Here is a 16344-nt window from a genome sequence, read left to right on the forward strand (position 1 = left end):
ATCGTCCACCAGGATATGCACTGGTACTACATTTGTGGGTCGTGCACTTGAGACGATAAAAACCCCCTAGTCCCTATGGATCTTTATCCCCTCAATTTGCTTGCTCCTCAATTTCCTCAATTCCATCTAATAGGGGGCAAAATTGACCACCCTACCCCCTGCCCGGGTGGGGTCCACCTCCCTCTATTAGGGGGAATTGAGGAAATTGATGGGAAGGCAAATTGAGGTGATAATTTTCCTAGTGCCTACCCGATACCACATGGAAAAGAGCTGATTTGAGTCGTACGCGACTTCGCGCATGCCTTTATGCGTCTGCCACGTGTTGGAATCGTCCGAAACAGCGAAACTAGCTCCATGCCTCCATCCGAGTCTCAGAATCTAAACGAATAGAACTACTTTACTCTGTCCGATTGAGTTAATATTGGCTTAGCGAAGTATTTAGAGCCGTGGAGTCTGGAGGTCATGGAGAAGAAGCCGCTTCCATGGCTGAACATGATCGTTTCAGAGCCATTCTACCTTTCTCACTTTCTCCTGTTCTTCTCCTATTTCGTTGTTCGCAGCTCCGCAGCTCAAGTGCTTTCACCTGAAAATATTTCTCGTCTCCTTCGTTGGGTAATCAATCTCTACCTTCAACTTAATTACTTATTCAAATCTTTTACTTGATCAAGATAATATTTCTCGTATCACTTTTATTGCTTAATAATTAAAAGTGTTTCTTCATTATTTTGATCAATTAGGAGAGATTGAAGTATTTTCTCGCTTTTTTTCTTTAATTTCAATATGTTCGTATAAATTTATTAATTTTTTTGTTGTTATTTATTGGCCGCTAATTTTGTGGTCCATGGAAATATTTACTTTTGTAGGAAATTCAAGCAACATTGGCGATTACAGTCTATACTGTCGTCAAGGTATGGTACAAGACACAGACGAACGCACGTATTTCCTTTGGTAGTTTTGGATCTCTCTTATCATATGCAATCGTTGCAATCTCTCTTACCTAGGTTTCTAGAACAAAAACAACCAAATTCCTTGCTATTACTACAGCTTGAAGCTCAAATCAATGAGCAATCCTTGCACAAACCACATATTGATTCCAGAATCGATCCGGTCAAAGGGATTGTAGCTATGTTTGAAAATGCTTTAACTGCAGCTGAAAGAAATCTATGTTAAAATTGACCAATTTCACATGTTAGAAGTTAGAACTGTACTACGCTGCATTCTATGGGAACAACATTATTAGATACTATGTGACGCTAGACATCCTTTGCATGGTGCTTTATTTTTATATTGCCATGTTGTAAGCTGTGGTGTATTTATGGATTTTAACACAATTCCAAACATCTTTAGGCTATGGTCATGTTTACTCAGCTCAAATTGGTCAACAACTTCATTCAGTTTCTGTACACCTTTGCCATGATAGTCTTGCAAGAGTGATCTCATTAGCATCTATTGCAAGGTCAGAGAAATTGAGAATGCATGAGAAGTTTTCATGTAAAACCTTGACTGAATTGGGTTGCCAGGATGACACAATAGGAGGTCTTACTGAAGTACAAGTGGAGGCCATAGCTTTGTGTAACCCACCCCCTCGCCACCCCCCAGCACTTTAGAGCATAATAATGTTCTTGGAGGTAGGCAAATGTGTTCCTGTTTGATGATATTCCTATGGTTAGTGTCATTTCTGCCTGAGGAAGTTCAAGGACTTGCTCTTCTGTTAATTAAATGTGTTTCTCCAAGCTAAGGCCATAGGAAGTCAAATGTACCTTTGTTCAATACCTGCTTATGCAATCGTTGCAATCTCTCTTACCTAGGTTTCTAGAACAAAAACAACCAAATTCCTTGCTATTACTACAGCTTGAAGCTCAAATCAATGAGCAATCCTTGCACAAACCACATATTGATTCCAGAATCGATCCGGTCAAAGTGATTGTAGCTATGTTTGAAAATGCTTTAACTGCAGCTGAAATCTATGTTAAAATTGACCAATTTCACATGTTAGAAGTTAGAACTGTACTACGCTGCATTCTATGGGAACAACATTATTAGATACTATGTGACGCTAGACATCCTTTGCATGGTGCTTTATTTTTATATTGCCATGTTGTAAGCTGTGGTGTATTTATGGATTTTAACACAATTCCAAACATCTTTAGGCTATGGTCATGTTTACTCAGCTCAAATTGGTCAACAACTTCATTCAGTTTCTGTACACCTTTGCCATGATAGTCTTGCAAGAGTGATCTCATTAGCATCTATTGCAAGGTCAGAGAAATTGAGAATGCATGAGAAGTTTTCATGTAAAACCTTGACTGAATTGGGTTGCCAGGATGACACAATAGGAGGTCTTACTGAAGTACAAGTGGAGGCCATAGCTTTGTGTAACCCACCCCTCGCCACCCCCAGCACTTTAGAGCATAATAATGTTCTTGGAGGTAGGCAAATGTGTTCCTGTTTGATGATATTCCTATGGTTAGTGTCATTTCTGCCTGAGGAAGTTCAAGGACTTGCTCTTCTGTTAATTAAATGTGTTTCTCCAAGCTAAGGCCATAGGAAGTCAAATGTACCTTTGTTCAATCTGCTTATCAAGATGTATGGAAAACGTGGTCAAATGTACCTTACACCCACGATCTTTCTGGGGTGGTGCAATAATATGTATCTTGAATAACAATTGTGAAGAATTATGCCATGCCTGGTTTGCAAAAAATGTGCTTGAATGCTCCCATTGAATTAGAGTACAGTCCTAATCATGTGACATATGTTAGCGTCCCAAGTGTGTGTGCATGGAGAGATGGTAGAGGCTTCGAGTGATGCTGCAAAGCTCAAAAATAGGTCTGAACAGCTGCTGTCCAAGTCGTGGGCAGTATCCCTTTTGCTTGTGGACCACTTATGGGGTGCAGATTTTTTTTTCTTCTCCAAATATCCTGTTGATTTCATGCTGTGGATTAGTCCTTTCGCTTTAGCAGTTTAATAGCGTTGCTGTTTTGCTAACTTTCTGACTATCATAACCAAACTGCTCCCTCAGAATACATGCAATTTCATTCTTTGTACATTTGCCCTCTTCCTTAAGAACACCGGCTGAGGTTTGAGGTGATTCTGAGATCTATTGTTTTCTTTGCCTTTTCCCTTTTTTACTATATTCTAACCCTCAGCATATATTCTAACCCTCAGCAAATAAAAAGGTGTGTGTATGTGTGTGTGTGTGGGGGGGGGGGGGGGGGGGTTATCGTTTCACTATTGCTCATTGAGTCGTATCCTAGTACAGCTAAGTGTCAGAAGTCCTTTTCCTACACCAGGAAGGATTAGTCTGACATGATGAAGAGCACCTTTGGCATCTTGCCCTTATGGGTGCATGGTGGATCTACCTGGATGGGTAGAATCAGTCGAGGTTAATGAAGTGGAGAGGATGTCAATGAGGCGCAATGACCCTGGCCTCTAGAGGTACTAGATCATTGGAATGATGCGGTTTATGTTGTTTTATCCAACATATATGCTGGTGTGAGTATGTAGCAATAAGTTGAGAGGGTAAGTGACCAATTGATAAGAGCCATAAGACTCCTAGTTATAGCTTTGCAATACAATCGTTTGGTCCAAATTGGGTCTAGAGGAGAGAGGCTAGGATAAACATCACACTTATGAACCCCTTTTCTGGCCAAGGATTTGAACATTGTTCCATTGCTTCAATATGATGGAATTTTTTACTTGGTTTAATTAATGTTCTTTTGTTCTTTAGATTCAGCTAAAGAAAGATTCAGATTTATTTCAATGTGACAGGAAATCTCAACCTTCCCTTTACATGATTTAGACAAGAATTTGTTTGATGGAATAATGTTAACTTATTCAAATTTGATCCAGTTCCCTTCATGGTTGTTTTTTGCGCTTTGTAAAAGAAAAAAAATCTTTCTTTGTTCAGTTACACTGTAGGCTAAAAGAGGAAGAAGCATTATATTGTTCTTCATAGTCTTCTTTTTGGGTTTTCCAACAGATGGTCAAAGAGGAGAGTTGGGAAGCTTTCTTTGCAGATACTCTGTTTTATGGAAAGGTATTGCAATTGTAGCTTTAGAGCTTCTTTCATGTTTTTTTAAATGTTCTAGTTCCATTATATGATAATGGATCCTGTAAGTTAGACAGGATAAAAAGGTAAAAAATAAATTATTACTCTTCAATATATATCCATTTCTTCTAACAAGTGTTGTTTTTCCAGGGTTTACTTCTCGGAGTTGCTTTGATCATGGACTATCATCTAGCTTTCTGTTACTTTGTGGGATTCTTAGGTAGTCTTTCAATTTTCCTCCTGGTCAATGGTACATGAAATTTGACAATGTAGCAAAATTGTACAGAATAGTCAATACGCATATGATTATATGATTACACCCATACCTATGCAGAAAATCTAGATCCCAAATAGATTTAGCCTCTGTGAAGAAGCTATGCAATCAATCACTCATTTAGCTTTAGCTTGCCCTGTAACCTGCACAATATGCAGAGCTGTGCCTTGCAAATTCAATCAGTGGTAGCCTGAAAAGTGTACCTTATAATGCATTTTTGAGGCTTTTGACTTCGCAATAAGGAGAAGGTACTGTGGAATCCAGGGTATCTAAGAATTCTTAAATTTTGATGGATAAGCTGGTGTTTGAGGCCTTCCGAACTTCAGGTTGTTGGTGTGTGTTTTTTTTCTTTTTTTTTTTTGGTGTGTGTGTGTTTCTTACATGAAGGAATGCGAGAAATGTACATTATGGCATTATCTTGTGTTCCGTTCATAGCTTAGGATAATTGACGTACCTCTCCATTATATGTCTTTTTTGTATATCCTTGGGAATTCTCCATTTTTTTGTGATGTCTTGCCCCTCCTTTTTTTGTCATAACACACTTTGACCTTTCCAAAGAAAGGAAGATAAATAAGTATCCGGGTCGCGAAACATTTATTTTTTAATCTCCATAAGCCTCCTAAAGAATATCGTTCAGCACTTTGGGCATCAAGGCCGCTGAAGAATTAGAGAGCGGATGTATTTGTATATTCTTTGTCCTTTTTTACTAAAAAATTCTAGTAATTCTTTCTTTCCAATTCTTAGACTGTAAACAGTAGTATCTTTCAGAGCACCTTAGCTACTACCCAAAGTGGGATGCTTGGCCATGTAATTGAGGCATCCTTCACCTCCTAATCATCCACTCGGCACTTGGAACAGATCAAATAAGTTGTACTGCCTATAACTAGCCACCTTGGAACTCGTGACTAAATTGATCCAATTACCCTCTGCCTCTTCAAATGTAGAATTTCTGTTACAGTTATAACCCTTGCCCCTTAGTCAACTGTTTGTACACCATCCCTTTCGTTTTTTTTCAATAAGATGTTAGCTCCCTCTATCACTTGGAATGGATCTGGAATGGGTCCCCAGATAATTATCCCATTGCTGCTTTTGAAGTAATGATATCCTCGATCTGATCCAAACAAGAAAGCCTCATCACCTTAGTTCACATAATTTACCCAACCGTCCCAATCTTCTTCCCACAATCTGAGTAGCCCTTTTTCAGGGTTTTTAGAATCCAATATCTTGTGTCCATGTCAATGCAAGATAGGTTGCACTACTGCTCTAGTAACAGTTACATGTGGGTGTGATTAGTTGAGATCTTGTTATTATCTTATATTTTACTACGACTTGTTTTGATAGTTCTTCAGCTTCCAGCATGTTTTGAGATTGAATGATTGCTGATGATGCATAATTTGGAATTTAATTGCGATCTGAGCTTCGTACTGAAATACTGATGCATTTTGCATTAAAATCTCATGACAATATTTTGGAAGGCCTGATCCGATTTATTTCTTCCTGTTGATGGTTTTTCTTCCAGTGCTGTTTGTTTCAACTCAGCAACCAGTTTATGATGGATTAGGTATGGAAAAGATTTCATTTATTCTTGTTTGTATTTATTCTTTGTTTATGTGTTGGTGAACTGTATACTGTGCCACTGCTTTTAGGTTTTGAATCAAATGCTCAATCGATGAAGCCATGTGCCACCACCAACTTTTTTAAAGAATCAATATTGAAAAATTAGTGTGGTGAATTTTGGCATGAGATAGGTATTATAGTTATAGTGCAAGAAACAATCTTGGGTACTCTCAAATTTTTGGTACTCTTATAATGACTTTATGGTTGTTTCTACCTTTTGCCAAGGATTTATTTATTGTTATTGGGGTATCATATCGAAAGGTAATTTTAGGAGATGTATCATATCATATGTAAGGGGTGCAAGATATGCTAAAGAAACGCATGGAAATGCAAAGGATACATGCAAAATACACAAACAACAAACTCAGCCTTATCCCAACTTAATGGGGTCGGCTACATGGATCCAAACAAGACAAAGTCGGGAAAATTGCAGTCTCAACAAGAAAAAACAAAAGGAATGAAGAGATGGGAAAAGAGGGACCACAAACTCAGCCTTATCCCAACTTAATGGGGTTGGCTACATGGATCCAAACAAGGCAAAGTAGGGAAAATTGCGGTCTAAACAAGAAAAAAAATGGGAATGAAGAGATAGGAAAAGAGGGATGGGGAATGAGATGAGAAACGAAAAATGGAAAATTACACATGAAAGATAAAGAATAAATAGAAAAATGATCATTTTGTGGGATCTCTCTTTCCTCAATTTGCACCATGTCAGTATCCATCATAGTGTGACTGAAATTACACATCATATATTCCGTCTTTGTTCTACTAATCTTAGAGAATAAAGTATGATGAGATAATTGTATTCAGTTGATTATGTATAACAGAAATAGTTGTCAAGGCAGCAAGGATCCAAGGCGGTGGAGGGGTGCCTAAGTGCTTAGGTGACAAGGCACCTGCCTAGGTGCCTGTTAGTTGAGACTATGTATTATTTTCCTGTTATGCCCTTGGTTAATTATATATATTGAATAGAGTGGGAGATCCAACATCAAATCGCGACTCCCAAGTTGCACAAACTATCACCTCTCTCTCGTTTTCTCTCTTTTTCTCTTGCTTCTTCTCTTATTATTTACAGCGGCCAAGTGTTATTTTTTATTTCCCCTCTTTTCTAACAATATTTAGTATGTTAGTATGTTACAATATATACCTTATATCATGAAAAATCAACATTAAGCCACATCAAGTCATAAAAAATCAACATGAAGTCACATCAAATCATAAAAAATCAATATTAAGCCACAAAAAGTCATAAAAAATCAACATAGAACTAGAAGACAACAGAACTGAAGAAGCAAGCTATTAGAAGTTTGAAACAATTAAAACATATAATTTGTTTATCCTGTTTTTAGAATTGGTCATTGTCATGGTATACCTAGTCTCACATTTGGTTTATACTATTCGTAGAAAATATGATCTTATCTTATATGTAATTAAACTGCTCTTGATTTAGAGAAGTATTCTTGTTCTCTAAGAAGTTTGACTAGTCAAATGATTTTATTTTACATGGGACTTTTTGTATTAGGTAGAGCACAAAACCAGCTTTCCAACAAATCCAAGATTGTTTAAATTTGATTTATATTGAAGGAGTTATGTTTTGGTCAAATCTTATTTGATGTGCTCGAATGCTGTTAAAATCGCTTTGAATGAAAATATTTTTTTAGACATCAAAACAAATGAATATTTTACCAATCTTTTGGTTTTTATCAATGTTCTACTATACTAAGATTTATGGAATTTTTAGATTTGAGAAAAGCCCCAACATTGGAAAGTTGAAAATTTCACCTACTACCGAAAATCTAATTTTTGTTCTTAAATTAGGGGGTTGACTTTTTATTCTTTTGGAATTTGATTTTTAACTATTTTTATTGGATTAAATAGGGAGGATATTTGCTTATTTATGAATTATATCTTAAGTAAACGTGTTGACTGTTCATGGATTACCCGTGACCTAAACCCAGATACATTAAAGTGTCCAGGTTCACTATTGTCACACCCTGGCCCAGTTAATAAGGGCCAAGTGTGAGTGGATGTGTCTCACATCCAATCAACCCACCAGGATCTCAAGTGCTGTAGTCTATACGCAATCTCATTCACAATAATCAGAATTAAATTTAGCGGAAGCAATTTAATTTAAGAATAAAGCAGTAATAAAGGAAAACTAACTGAACAGTGATATATATATATATATAAATAGTGAAGTACAGCTGAGTTACATCGGTATATCTCAAAAGAAGTAACTCAAACCCAACAAAAAGGACTATATACAATATCCATTACAAAAGTGGTATAACAAAAAGGGTAGAAGTAGCCTGATCAATCGGAGGATTAGGAGAACGAGCAATCGTCACAGGAACACGAAGCATCGTGCTCCACCATCAAAGGAGTATAAACTCCGAGGGCTGAAGAAGTACCCAGAGTGGAGAAGTCTCCCATAGTAATAGCAGCAGTATCATCTGAAAAATAAAGTGATCACGGGGGGTGAGCTCCACTGAGCCCAGTAAAGGAATGCATGCAAAACATATCGCAGCAATTATGATGAATGTCCTAAGTAGCATGTCCTAGCATGGATACTAAGTCACATGGGGTATAACTGCTACTGTGGTAGCATACTAGCCTCGGTCCCAGTATTAACCATCGGTCACCTGAGAGAAAACATTCTACCACGGTGAGGACCCACCAGTTCGAGCATGTCACCAGGCAGCCCAACCAGCAGACCCCCAAAGACTAACCCTACTGTTGATCCCACAGCGGAGCGGATCGCTAACATGGGGACAGTGAATGGCATTCCGGTATTACCCCTCAGACCTACCACGGGTTATCCAACACCTCAACCCCTATTGGTAAGGGTCGTAGCACTGGGTTATGAGAACATCCTAGCCCAATGCAATCTAATCATGATGGCATATGATTGTGCAACTCAATTTCAGTGTAAATAGCATATCATAACATCATTGTATAAGAATCAAGTGATATTCATGCAAATGCAGCATGCCGATGCGACCTAAACATATGCAATCTAATGCAAAAATTTAAGCGCTAAGAAAACTACATGCTCAGAGTATTTATAATGATGATGCATGGCATGGCACATCGAATAAAGGGAAATTAAAGCAACAAGCATTCATAAACAAAGTTCAAATTCCCTGACCTTAAGTGATAAGCTAGCCTAGGCAATAGGATCCCAACAATTCAGACAAACACAGGATAAACAGTCCAAAGGCAGTCCTAAAACATTAGAAAAGATCAAGTGTTAGGGTCAGAAGGCAGTCTAAGGTCTAACCAAGGGTCCAGGGGCATTTCTGTCCAAAAATATTGGATCAGATTAGAGGGCAGAATTGGGGGTTTTGTTCCTGGTGCATGGATCCTTGCGTGCAAGGGCCCAATTTCATGATTTAGACTCAATTTAAGGTGGGTCAACTTAATTAGGTTGAATTTGGGGAAATTCGTCAAATTAACCTAATTCACTATGCCAAGGTTCAATAGGTTTCATGTTGCAGCTGTAATTTGAAATTCAGCAGGAAATATATAACTTAACTCAAGATCTGAACCTCAATTGGGTCTAATTTGGTGTTTTAACCCTATTTTAAGATGGGTCAATTTAATTTAGGGGTCCAATTTCATGGTTCCAACCTATTCTAAGGTGGGTCAGCTTATATGTTTATTCTATTTTAAAATTTTTAAAAAATTAAGTATAATTTAAGGAATTTTAATAATAGATTTCAAATTGGTAAATTAGGGTTCTAAAATCTGGTTCCTAGAACCAGAATTGAGTTCAATTAGGAGGCTGCCATGAATTTCAGGTATAATAGGGTAAAAATTGGTCCAAATCAGTCCCTAACACACTAAATCTTCATTAGCACAGCTTGGTTTTGGAGCTTTAATGGCAGCCAGCAGCTTAGGCTGCAATTAGAGGGGTTTTAGAGAAGAAATTAGGGAAGAATGGAGAGGAGCAGCAGGGATTGAAGCCTACCTGTGTGTGCAGTAGCAGGGATTGAAGATACAGCTCTGAATTTCCTGCTCCAAGCGTTCTAATGGAGATTTCTAAGCTCCCAAATCAAGGCCAGGTTCGAACTTCACAAGGCAAGTCTTCTTCTCCCTTCTTCCCTTCTCTTTTCTCTATTTCTTTCTTTCTTCTCCAAGGCTGGAACGAAATTTGGTTCCCCTTACTTTGTTTGTGAATTGTGAATAGTGAGATAGGAATGTATATATATATATGGTAACTTAAGCACTAAGGGCAATTTGGTCATTTTAAGTGAAATCAGTTCTAAAACTGATTTCTAAAACAGTTTATAACTAGAAATTTGTATTTATTACTCTATTCTAACCATAGAGTGACGCCATACGACATTAGGGGAAATCCGGACACGGGTAATTGCTAGGAGCAGGATTCCCCACTGGGGAAGCAGGTCCCACAGGGGTAAATTTACTAAAATACCCCTTTGATTCTATTTGGTCGTACAAAACATCATATAAATACTTTTAAATTATACTTACAATAGTTCTAATCAAGGGAGAGCTTCTGCATAGCCTCCAGGCAGCAAATCCGACATAGGTAACTCCGGTGCGGGGTTTGACAGGGGTCCTCTGACTCCAGAAGGGCAAGCTGGGAAGGATCCTCGGAATCCTCCATAGGTGTGTCGAGTAATTCATCCGTGTCCTCGACCGATGCAGCCCATACCATCGATGCCACCATAGACTTAGAGCTGGAACCTGAATCACACAAGTTCCAAAAAGTTCAAATTTGTCCGAAAATTTGTTCGGCTTTTACAATTATGCACATGTTGCACATGTGATTTGGCTGTGATTTTATTTCCTTTATTGTATCGATCTCAGATTATAAATAAAGAGGCTGTGGGCACATTGTTCATAAGCCACATTCAAGCAATTCCACATGGTATCAGAGCGGGAATCCATCGAGGATCTTGGAGATAATTTTTTTTTGATTTTTTCTCTCCTCTCTTTTTCGCGATTGAGCCCTAGCCCCACCACTACTACCGCCACCAACCACCACCGCCAACCCCTCTCCCACCTCCCCTCCACCTTCTGGCATCTCCGACCTCTTCCGCCTAACTTTTTTTCCGTCCCCACACCCTTTGGCCACGACCAGTTTTTTCCGCCTCCCCTTCCCTCCCATTTTTCCGCCTCCCCTAGACGCTCCCATTTCTCCCTTCTCCTTGTTTCTGCCATCCTTTCTTCACCCTTGGTGGTGAGTTGACTCCCACCAAAGAGTGTTTGGGCACTTTATGACTTAAATTCATTTTGCAGAATTTTTTTCTCCCTTCACGGTGATTTTTTTTCAAACCAGCCACCATACCAAGAGATTTCGACATTACCACTGCCTCCTCTGGACACAAAGGAGTGACTTAGCGTGATTTCCTTCCATTCCAAACTAGCTCCATTAAATTGAATGGTAGCAATTATTTGTTGTGGTCTCGCTCTTGTCTCTTTGCTATCGGTTCCCGTGGTCTCTCTATGCATATAACTGGAACGGTAGCCAAACCATCTGAGGCTGGTTTTGCACTTGACAAGTGGGTGACTTCCAATTTTCTTGTCATGTCATACCTTGTCAACTCTATGGAACAAGAAATCGCCGGGCGTTATCTTCTTCTTGACACGGTTGCGAAGATTTGGAAGACAACTAAGGATACATACTCTAAGGTTGGCAATGATGCTGCTCGGTATGAGCTTCGTCAAAAAATTCTTCAAACCAAGCAACTCGAGTTGTCTCTTTCCCAGTATTACTCCAAGTTGTGTACCATGTGGCAACAATTGGATTTTTATGGGACTTTTACTGCTACTTGTGATGCGGATACTACTGCGTTTCAGAAATGGGAAGAGGACTTGCGAGTTTTTGATTTTCTTGTTGGACTCAATATTGAGTTTGATCAGATCCAGACTTCTGTCCTCAATCGAGATCCTCTTCCCTCTCTGGAACAAGCATATTCTCTTGTTGTTGCTAAAGATGATTGCCGGGCAGCTATGATTAAGCCTGCTACCCAGGATCGATCTGCTCTTCTCTCTGGCCCTCAGTCTAGTACCCGTGGGAATTCTGCTCGTAGTACTGGAATTGACCGTCTAAGCAATAATCGACCTCCGGTCAAGTGTGATTACTGTGGCAGGGAGCGTCATACAAAGGACCGTTGTTGGAAGCTTCACGGCCGTCCAGCAGAGACCCAGGGATGTGGTTCCAATCGTTCTTTCTGGGCAAATCAGGCTGTTTTTTATGAACATTTTTCTGATCCGACTAGCCCTCTTCCTCATGATGAGATGCAGTACCTTCGTACTTTGATGACCAGGCTGGAAACTAATGCTTCCTCCGCTTCTTCTACAACTGCCTCTACCATTTCCTTGCCCGAGAATTCTGGTTCAGGTATTTCTTTTAGTGGTAGTTGCTGCTCTGTTGATTCCACCTCCTGGGTGGTTGACTCTGGCGCAACTGATCACATGACAGGTTCTCCTTCTAAGTTTTTAACTTATTCTCCTTTACCTTGTAATTCCAAAGTTCATGTTGCTGACGGTTCCCTTTCCCCTATCTCTGGAAAGGGGACTGTGCAGTGTTTGCCTTCAACGCGTCTTTCCTTTGTCTTGCATGTTCCTCAACTTTCTACTAATCTCTTATCTATTAGTAGTCTTACTAAGGATTTGAAATGCAAAGTCACCTTTTTTCCTTCTCACTGCTTGTTTCAGGACTTGGACATGGGTCGTACGATTGGTAGTGGTAAGGTGGTCGGTGGTCTCTATGTGCTTGACGGGTCTTCTACAAATTCTGTTGCTTTGGTTTCACATGGCTCTACTTTTGCTTTTGCTCTTGATGAACTTCATAATTGGAATCATCGTCTTAGCCATCCCTCTTTTGGGGTTTTAACTACTTTATTTCCATCTTTGATTAAGAGATGTAATCCGAACAATATTAGTTGTGATGCTTGCATATTTGCTAAACAAACTAGAGCAATTTTTCCAATTTCTGATAAAAGAAGCCTAGTTCCTTTTGGCTTGATTCATTCGGATGTGTGGGGCCCATAGTTGTCACGGCGTCACGGCGATCCAAGTCGGTGGAGGGGTGTCACGTCGATATATCGACATGTCGCCCGCCATGGCGAGCATGTCGACCATGTTTTATTTTTTATTTTCTCTATTTTTAATGTGTTAATAGATGTATACTCAAGCCATGTTTTATTTTTTCTCTATTGTTTCTCAAGTTTTAAGAAGAAAATTCAGAAATCGAAGAAGAAATCGAAGAGGGAAAGAAGAAATCGAAAGAAATCAAGAGGGGGGAAGAAGAAATCGAAGAGGGAAAGAAGACAGGAAGAAGAAATCGAAGAAGAAATCGAAAGAAATTGAAGAGGGAAAGAAGAAATCGAAGAGGGAAGAAGAAATCAAGACAGAAGAAGAAATCGAAGAGGGAAAGAGAGTCGGAGGAAGAAATCAAGAGGGTCGCCATGGCGACGCCATGACAACTATGGTGGGGCCCCGCTGTGTGTGTCTACTTGGATTTTGTTGGTTCGTTACTTTCATTGATCGCTTTAGTCGGATCACATGGGTTTATTTGATGAATTAGAAGAGTGACATATTTACTTGTTTTCAATTGATTCATAAAATGGTTGAAACTCAACTTGCTGCCCGAGTGAAGATTGTGCGCACTAACAATGGAAAGGAGTATATGGACGGCCGCCTTCGGACCTACTTTGACACTCATGGGATTATAGATCAGACCTCATGTGTTGACACACCAACTCAAAATGGTGTTGCCGAGCGAAAAAAACCGCCATCTCTTGGAGGTTGCTCGCTCTCTCATGTTTACCATGAATGTCCCTGCACGGTTTTGGGGAGATGCTGTGCTTGCTGCCTCCTATCTCATTCATCACTTGCCTACTCGGGTCTTGGGTGCTCGCTGCCCACTTGAAGTCCTTCTAGGTAATTCCTCCTTTGTTGTACCTCCAAACGTATTTAGGTGTGTGGTTTTTGCCCGCAATCATCACCACATTGGCAAGCTAGATCCTCAGGGTCTTCGATGTGTTTTCTTGGGATATTCTACCACTCAGAAGGGCTATAAGTGCTACCATCCTCCTACACGGCGGATGCTTGTTACGACTTACGATGGACGTTGTTTTTCGTGAATGTGAAGCATATTTTTCACCCACTACACCTCTTCAAGGGGAGTCTAGGAGTAAAGATGTGTCTCCTCTCATAGAACCATTGGAGGTTGAGATTCCAACTATTGAAGAACCATCTACAGAATTAGAGCTTCAAGATGGGATCACTGGGCAGGAACAGGATTAGGGAGAGCTTCAAGAGTAGCCTATTATTCAGGGGGAGACTGGAAAATATCCTTACTACAAAGAAACACTTGCTAGAGGAACATGGCACAAAAAGACTACCACTACTGACCCACCTCCACCTGTACTACCGGCTCCAAGTTCTACTCAACATGCTCCAAACTCTACTTCTAGTAAGCCTATCTATGATCCTAGTCTTGATTTACCTATTGTTATTAGGAAATCCAAAAGGAGTTGTACTCAACATCCCATTTCTAATTTTGTCTTATGATTCTCTATCTCCTTCCTTTCAAGCATTTGTTTCCTCCCTATCCTCTGTCTCTATTCCTAACTCTTGGCAGGAGGCTATTGGCAAACAGAAGTGGAAAGAAGCAATGAATGAGGAGATGAATGCTTTGGGAAAGAACAAAACCTTGGCATTGACATCTCTTCCACGGGGAAGAAACCAGTTGGTTGCAAATGGGTCTTTGCCATCAAGCAGAAGGCAGATGGGTATGTTGAGAGGTACAAGGCCAGATTAGTCGCAAAAGGGTTTACATAAACCCTTGACATTGATTACCAAGAAACATTCGCCTCAGTTGCAAAGATGAATACAGTTAGAGTGATAATCTCCCCTGCTGTTAACCAAGGCTGGGAACTTTAGCAACTAGACGTAAAGAATGCCTTCCTCCATGGTGATTTGGAAGAGGAAGTCTACATGGAGATTCCACTTGGGTTTGCTACTTCAAAGACAGAGGGAAAAATTTGTCATCTAAAGAAAGCATTGTATGGCTTGAAGCAATCACCACGAGCTTGGTTTGGGAGATTTCACAAAGCTATGGTGTCAAACGGCTACAAGCAGAGTAATGCTGATCACACATTATTTATAAAGAAATTGGGGCAGCATATCACAGTATTGATTGTCTATGTTGATGACATTGTGATCACTGGAAGTGATGAGGTTGAAGAAGTACCTAGGGACTGAATTTGAAGTAAAGGATCTAGGGAAAGTTGAGGTTGCTTACTCAGCACGTGGCATCTTTCTGTCTCAACGAAAGTATACCCTTGATCTGCTCAATGAAACGGGAATGCTAGGATGTAAGTCGGCAGACACACCACTGGAGCCTAATACTCATTTGAAGAGCAAGGAAGGAAATCCAATTGGTAAAGGCAGCTATCAGAGATTAGTTGGTCGGGTGATATACTTAACTCATACTCGACATGACATAGCATTTGCCATGAGCTTGGTCAGTCAATATATGCATGACCCTCACACTCTTCTCATTTGGAGGCCTACAGAATCTTGAGGTACTTGAAGTATTCACTAGGAAAAGGAATTTTATATTCTCCTCACAGCCATTCTCAAGTAGAACCATATCCGGATGCTGACTGGGCTGGTTGCCTTGATGATAGGAGGTCTACATCAGGGTATTGTACCTTTGTTGGAGGAGCAAGAAGCAATCTGTTGTTGCTCGATCAAGTGCTAAAGCTGAATTCAGGGCCATGGCACATGGAGTTTGTGAGTTACTACGGTTACAAGGTCTTCTACATGACCTATAGCTTCCCACAACTCTTCCCATGCGTCTCTATTGTGACAGCCAATATGCCATTAGTATAGCATACAACCCAGTCCAGCATAACCATACCAAACATGTGGAGGTTGATAGGCACTACATCAAGGAAAAGCTAGAGCAAGTAGTTATATGTGTTCCATTTGTGCAGTCCAATGATCAACTAGCAGATGTCCCTACTAAAAGTCTTTGTCATAAGTCCTTTTCTTCTGTAATTAGCAAGTTGGGCATGCATGATATATATATGCACCAACTTGAGGGGGAGTGTTGAATGTGCACGGATTACCCGTGACCCAGACCCGAATACATTAAAGTGTCCAGGTTCATTATGCACATATTGCACATGCGATTTGGCTGTGATTTTATTTCCTTTATTGTATTGATCTCTGATTATAAATAAAGAGGCTGTGGGCATATTGTTCATAAGCCACATTTAAGCAATTCCACAAAATGTTTTATCAAATATAAAACATTTACTTAAATGATATTTAGCATAAGGGCGGGCCAAGGTGTTCTATGCCACTAAGGCAACAACCGCCTAGACCCCAAAAATCTGTTTGGATGCCTAGGTAGCGCCTA

The 16344-nt window shown here is 39.8% G+C and overlaps 1 protein-coding gene across 3 annotated transcripts in view; it reads left to right on the plus strand.

Moving 5' to 3' along the window:
* The first annotated feature begins 443 nt into the window (after positions 1 to 443).
* LOC122670120 (thioredoxin-related transmembrane protein 2) overlaps positions 444 to 16344 on the plus strand; it is a 30280-nt gene continuing 14379 nt past the window's right edge. For all 3 annotated transcript variants that reach the window (XM_043867085.1, XM_043867084.1, XM_043867087.1), the window contains exons 1-5: positions 444 to 612; positions 864 to 908; positions 3980 to 4036; positions 4199 to 4268; positions 5842 to 5883. In XM_043867085.1, the coding sequence (XP_043723020.1) occupies positions 463 to 612; positions 864 to 908; positions 3980 to 4036; positions 4199 to 4268; positions 5842 to 5883 (364 nt within the window). In that variant the 5' untranslated portion in view covers positions 444 to 462. The remainder of the gene's footprint in view (positions 613 to 863; positions 909 to 3979; positions 4037 to 4198; positions 4269 to 5841; positions 5884 to 16344) is intronic.

The sequence above is a fragment of the Telopea speciosissima genome, chromosome 7 (assembly GCF_018873765.1).
Source record: "Telopea speciosissima isolate NSW1024214 ecotype Mountain lineage chromosome 7, Tspe_v1, whole genome shotgun sequence".
NCBI lineage: Eukaryota > Viridiplantae > Streptophyta > Magnoliopsida > Proteales > Proteaceae > Telopea > Telopea speciosissima.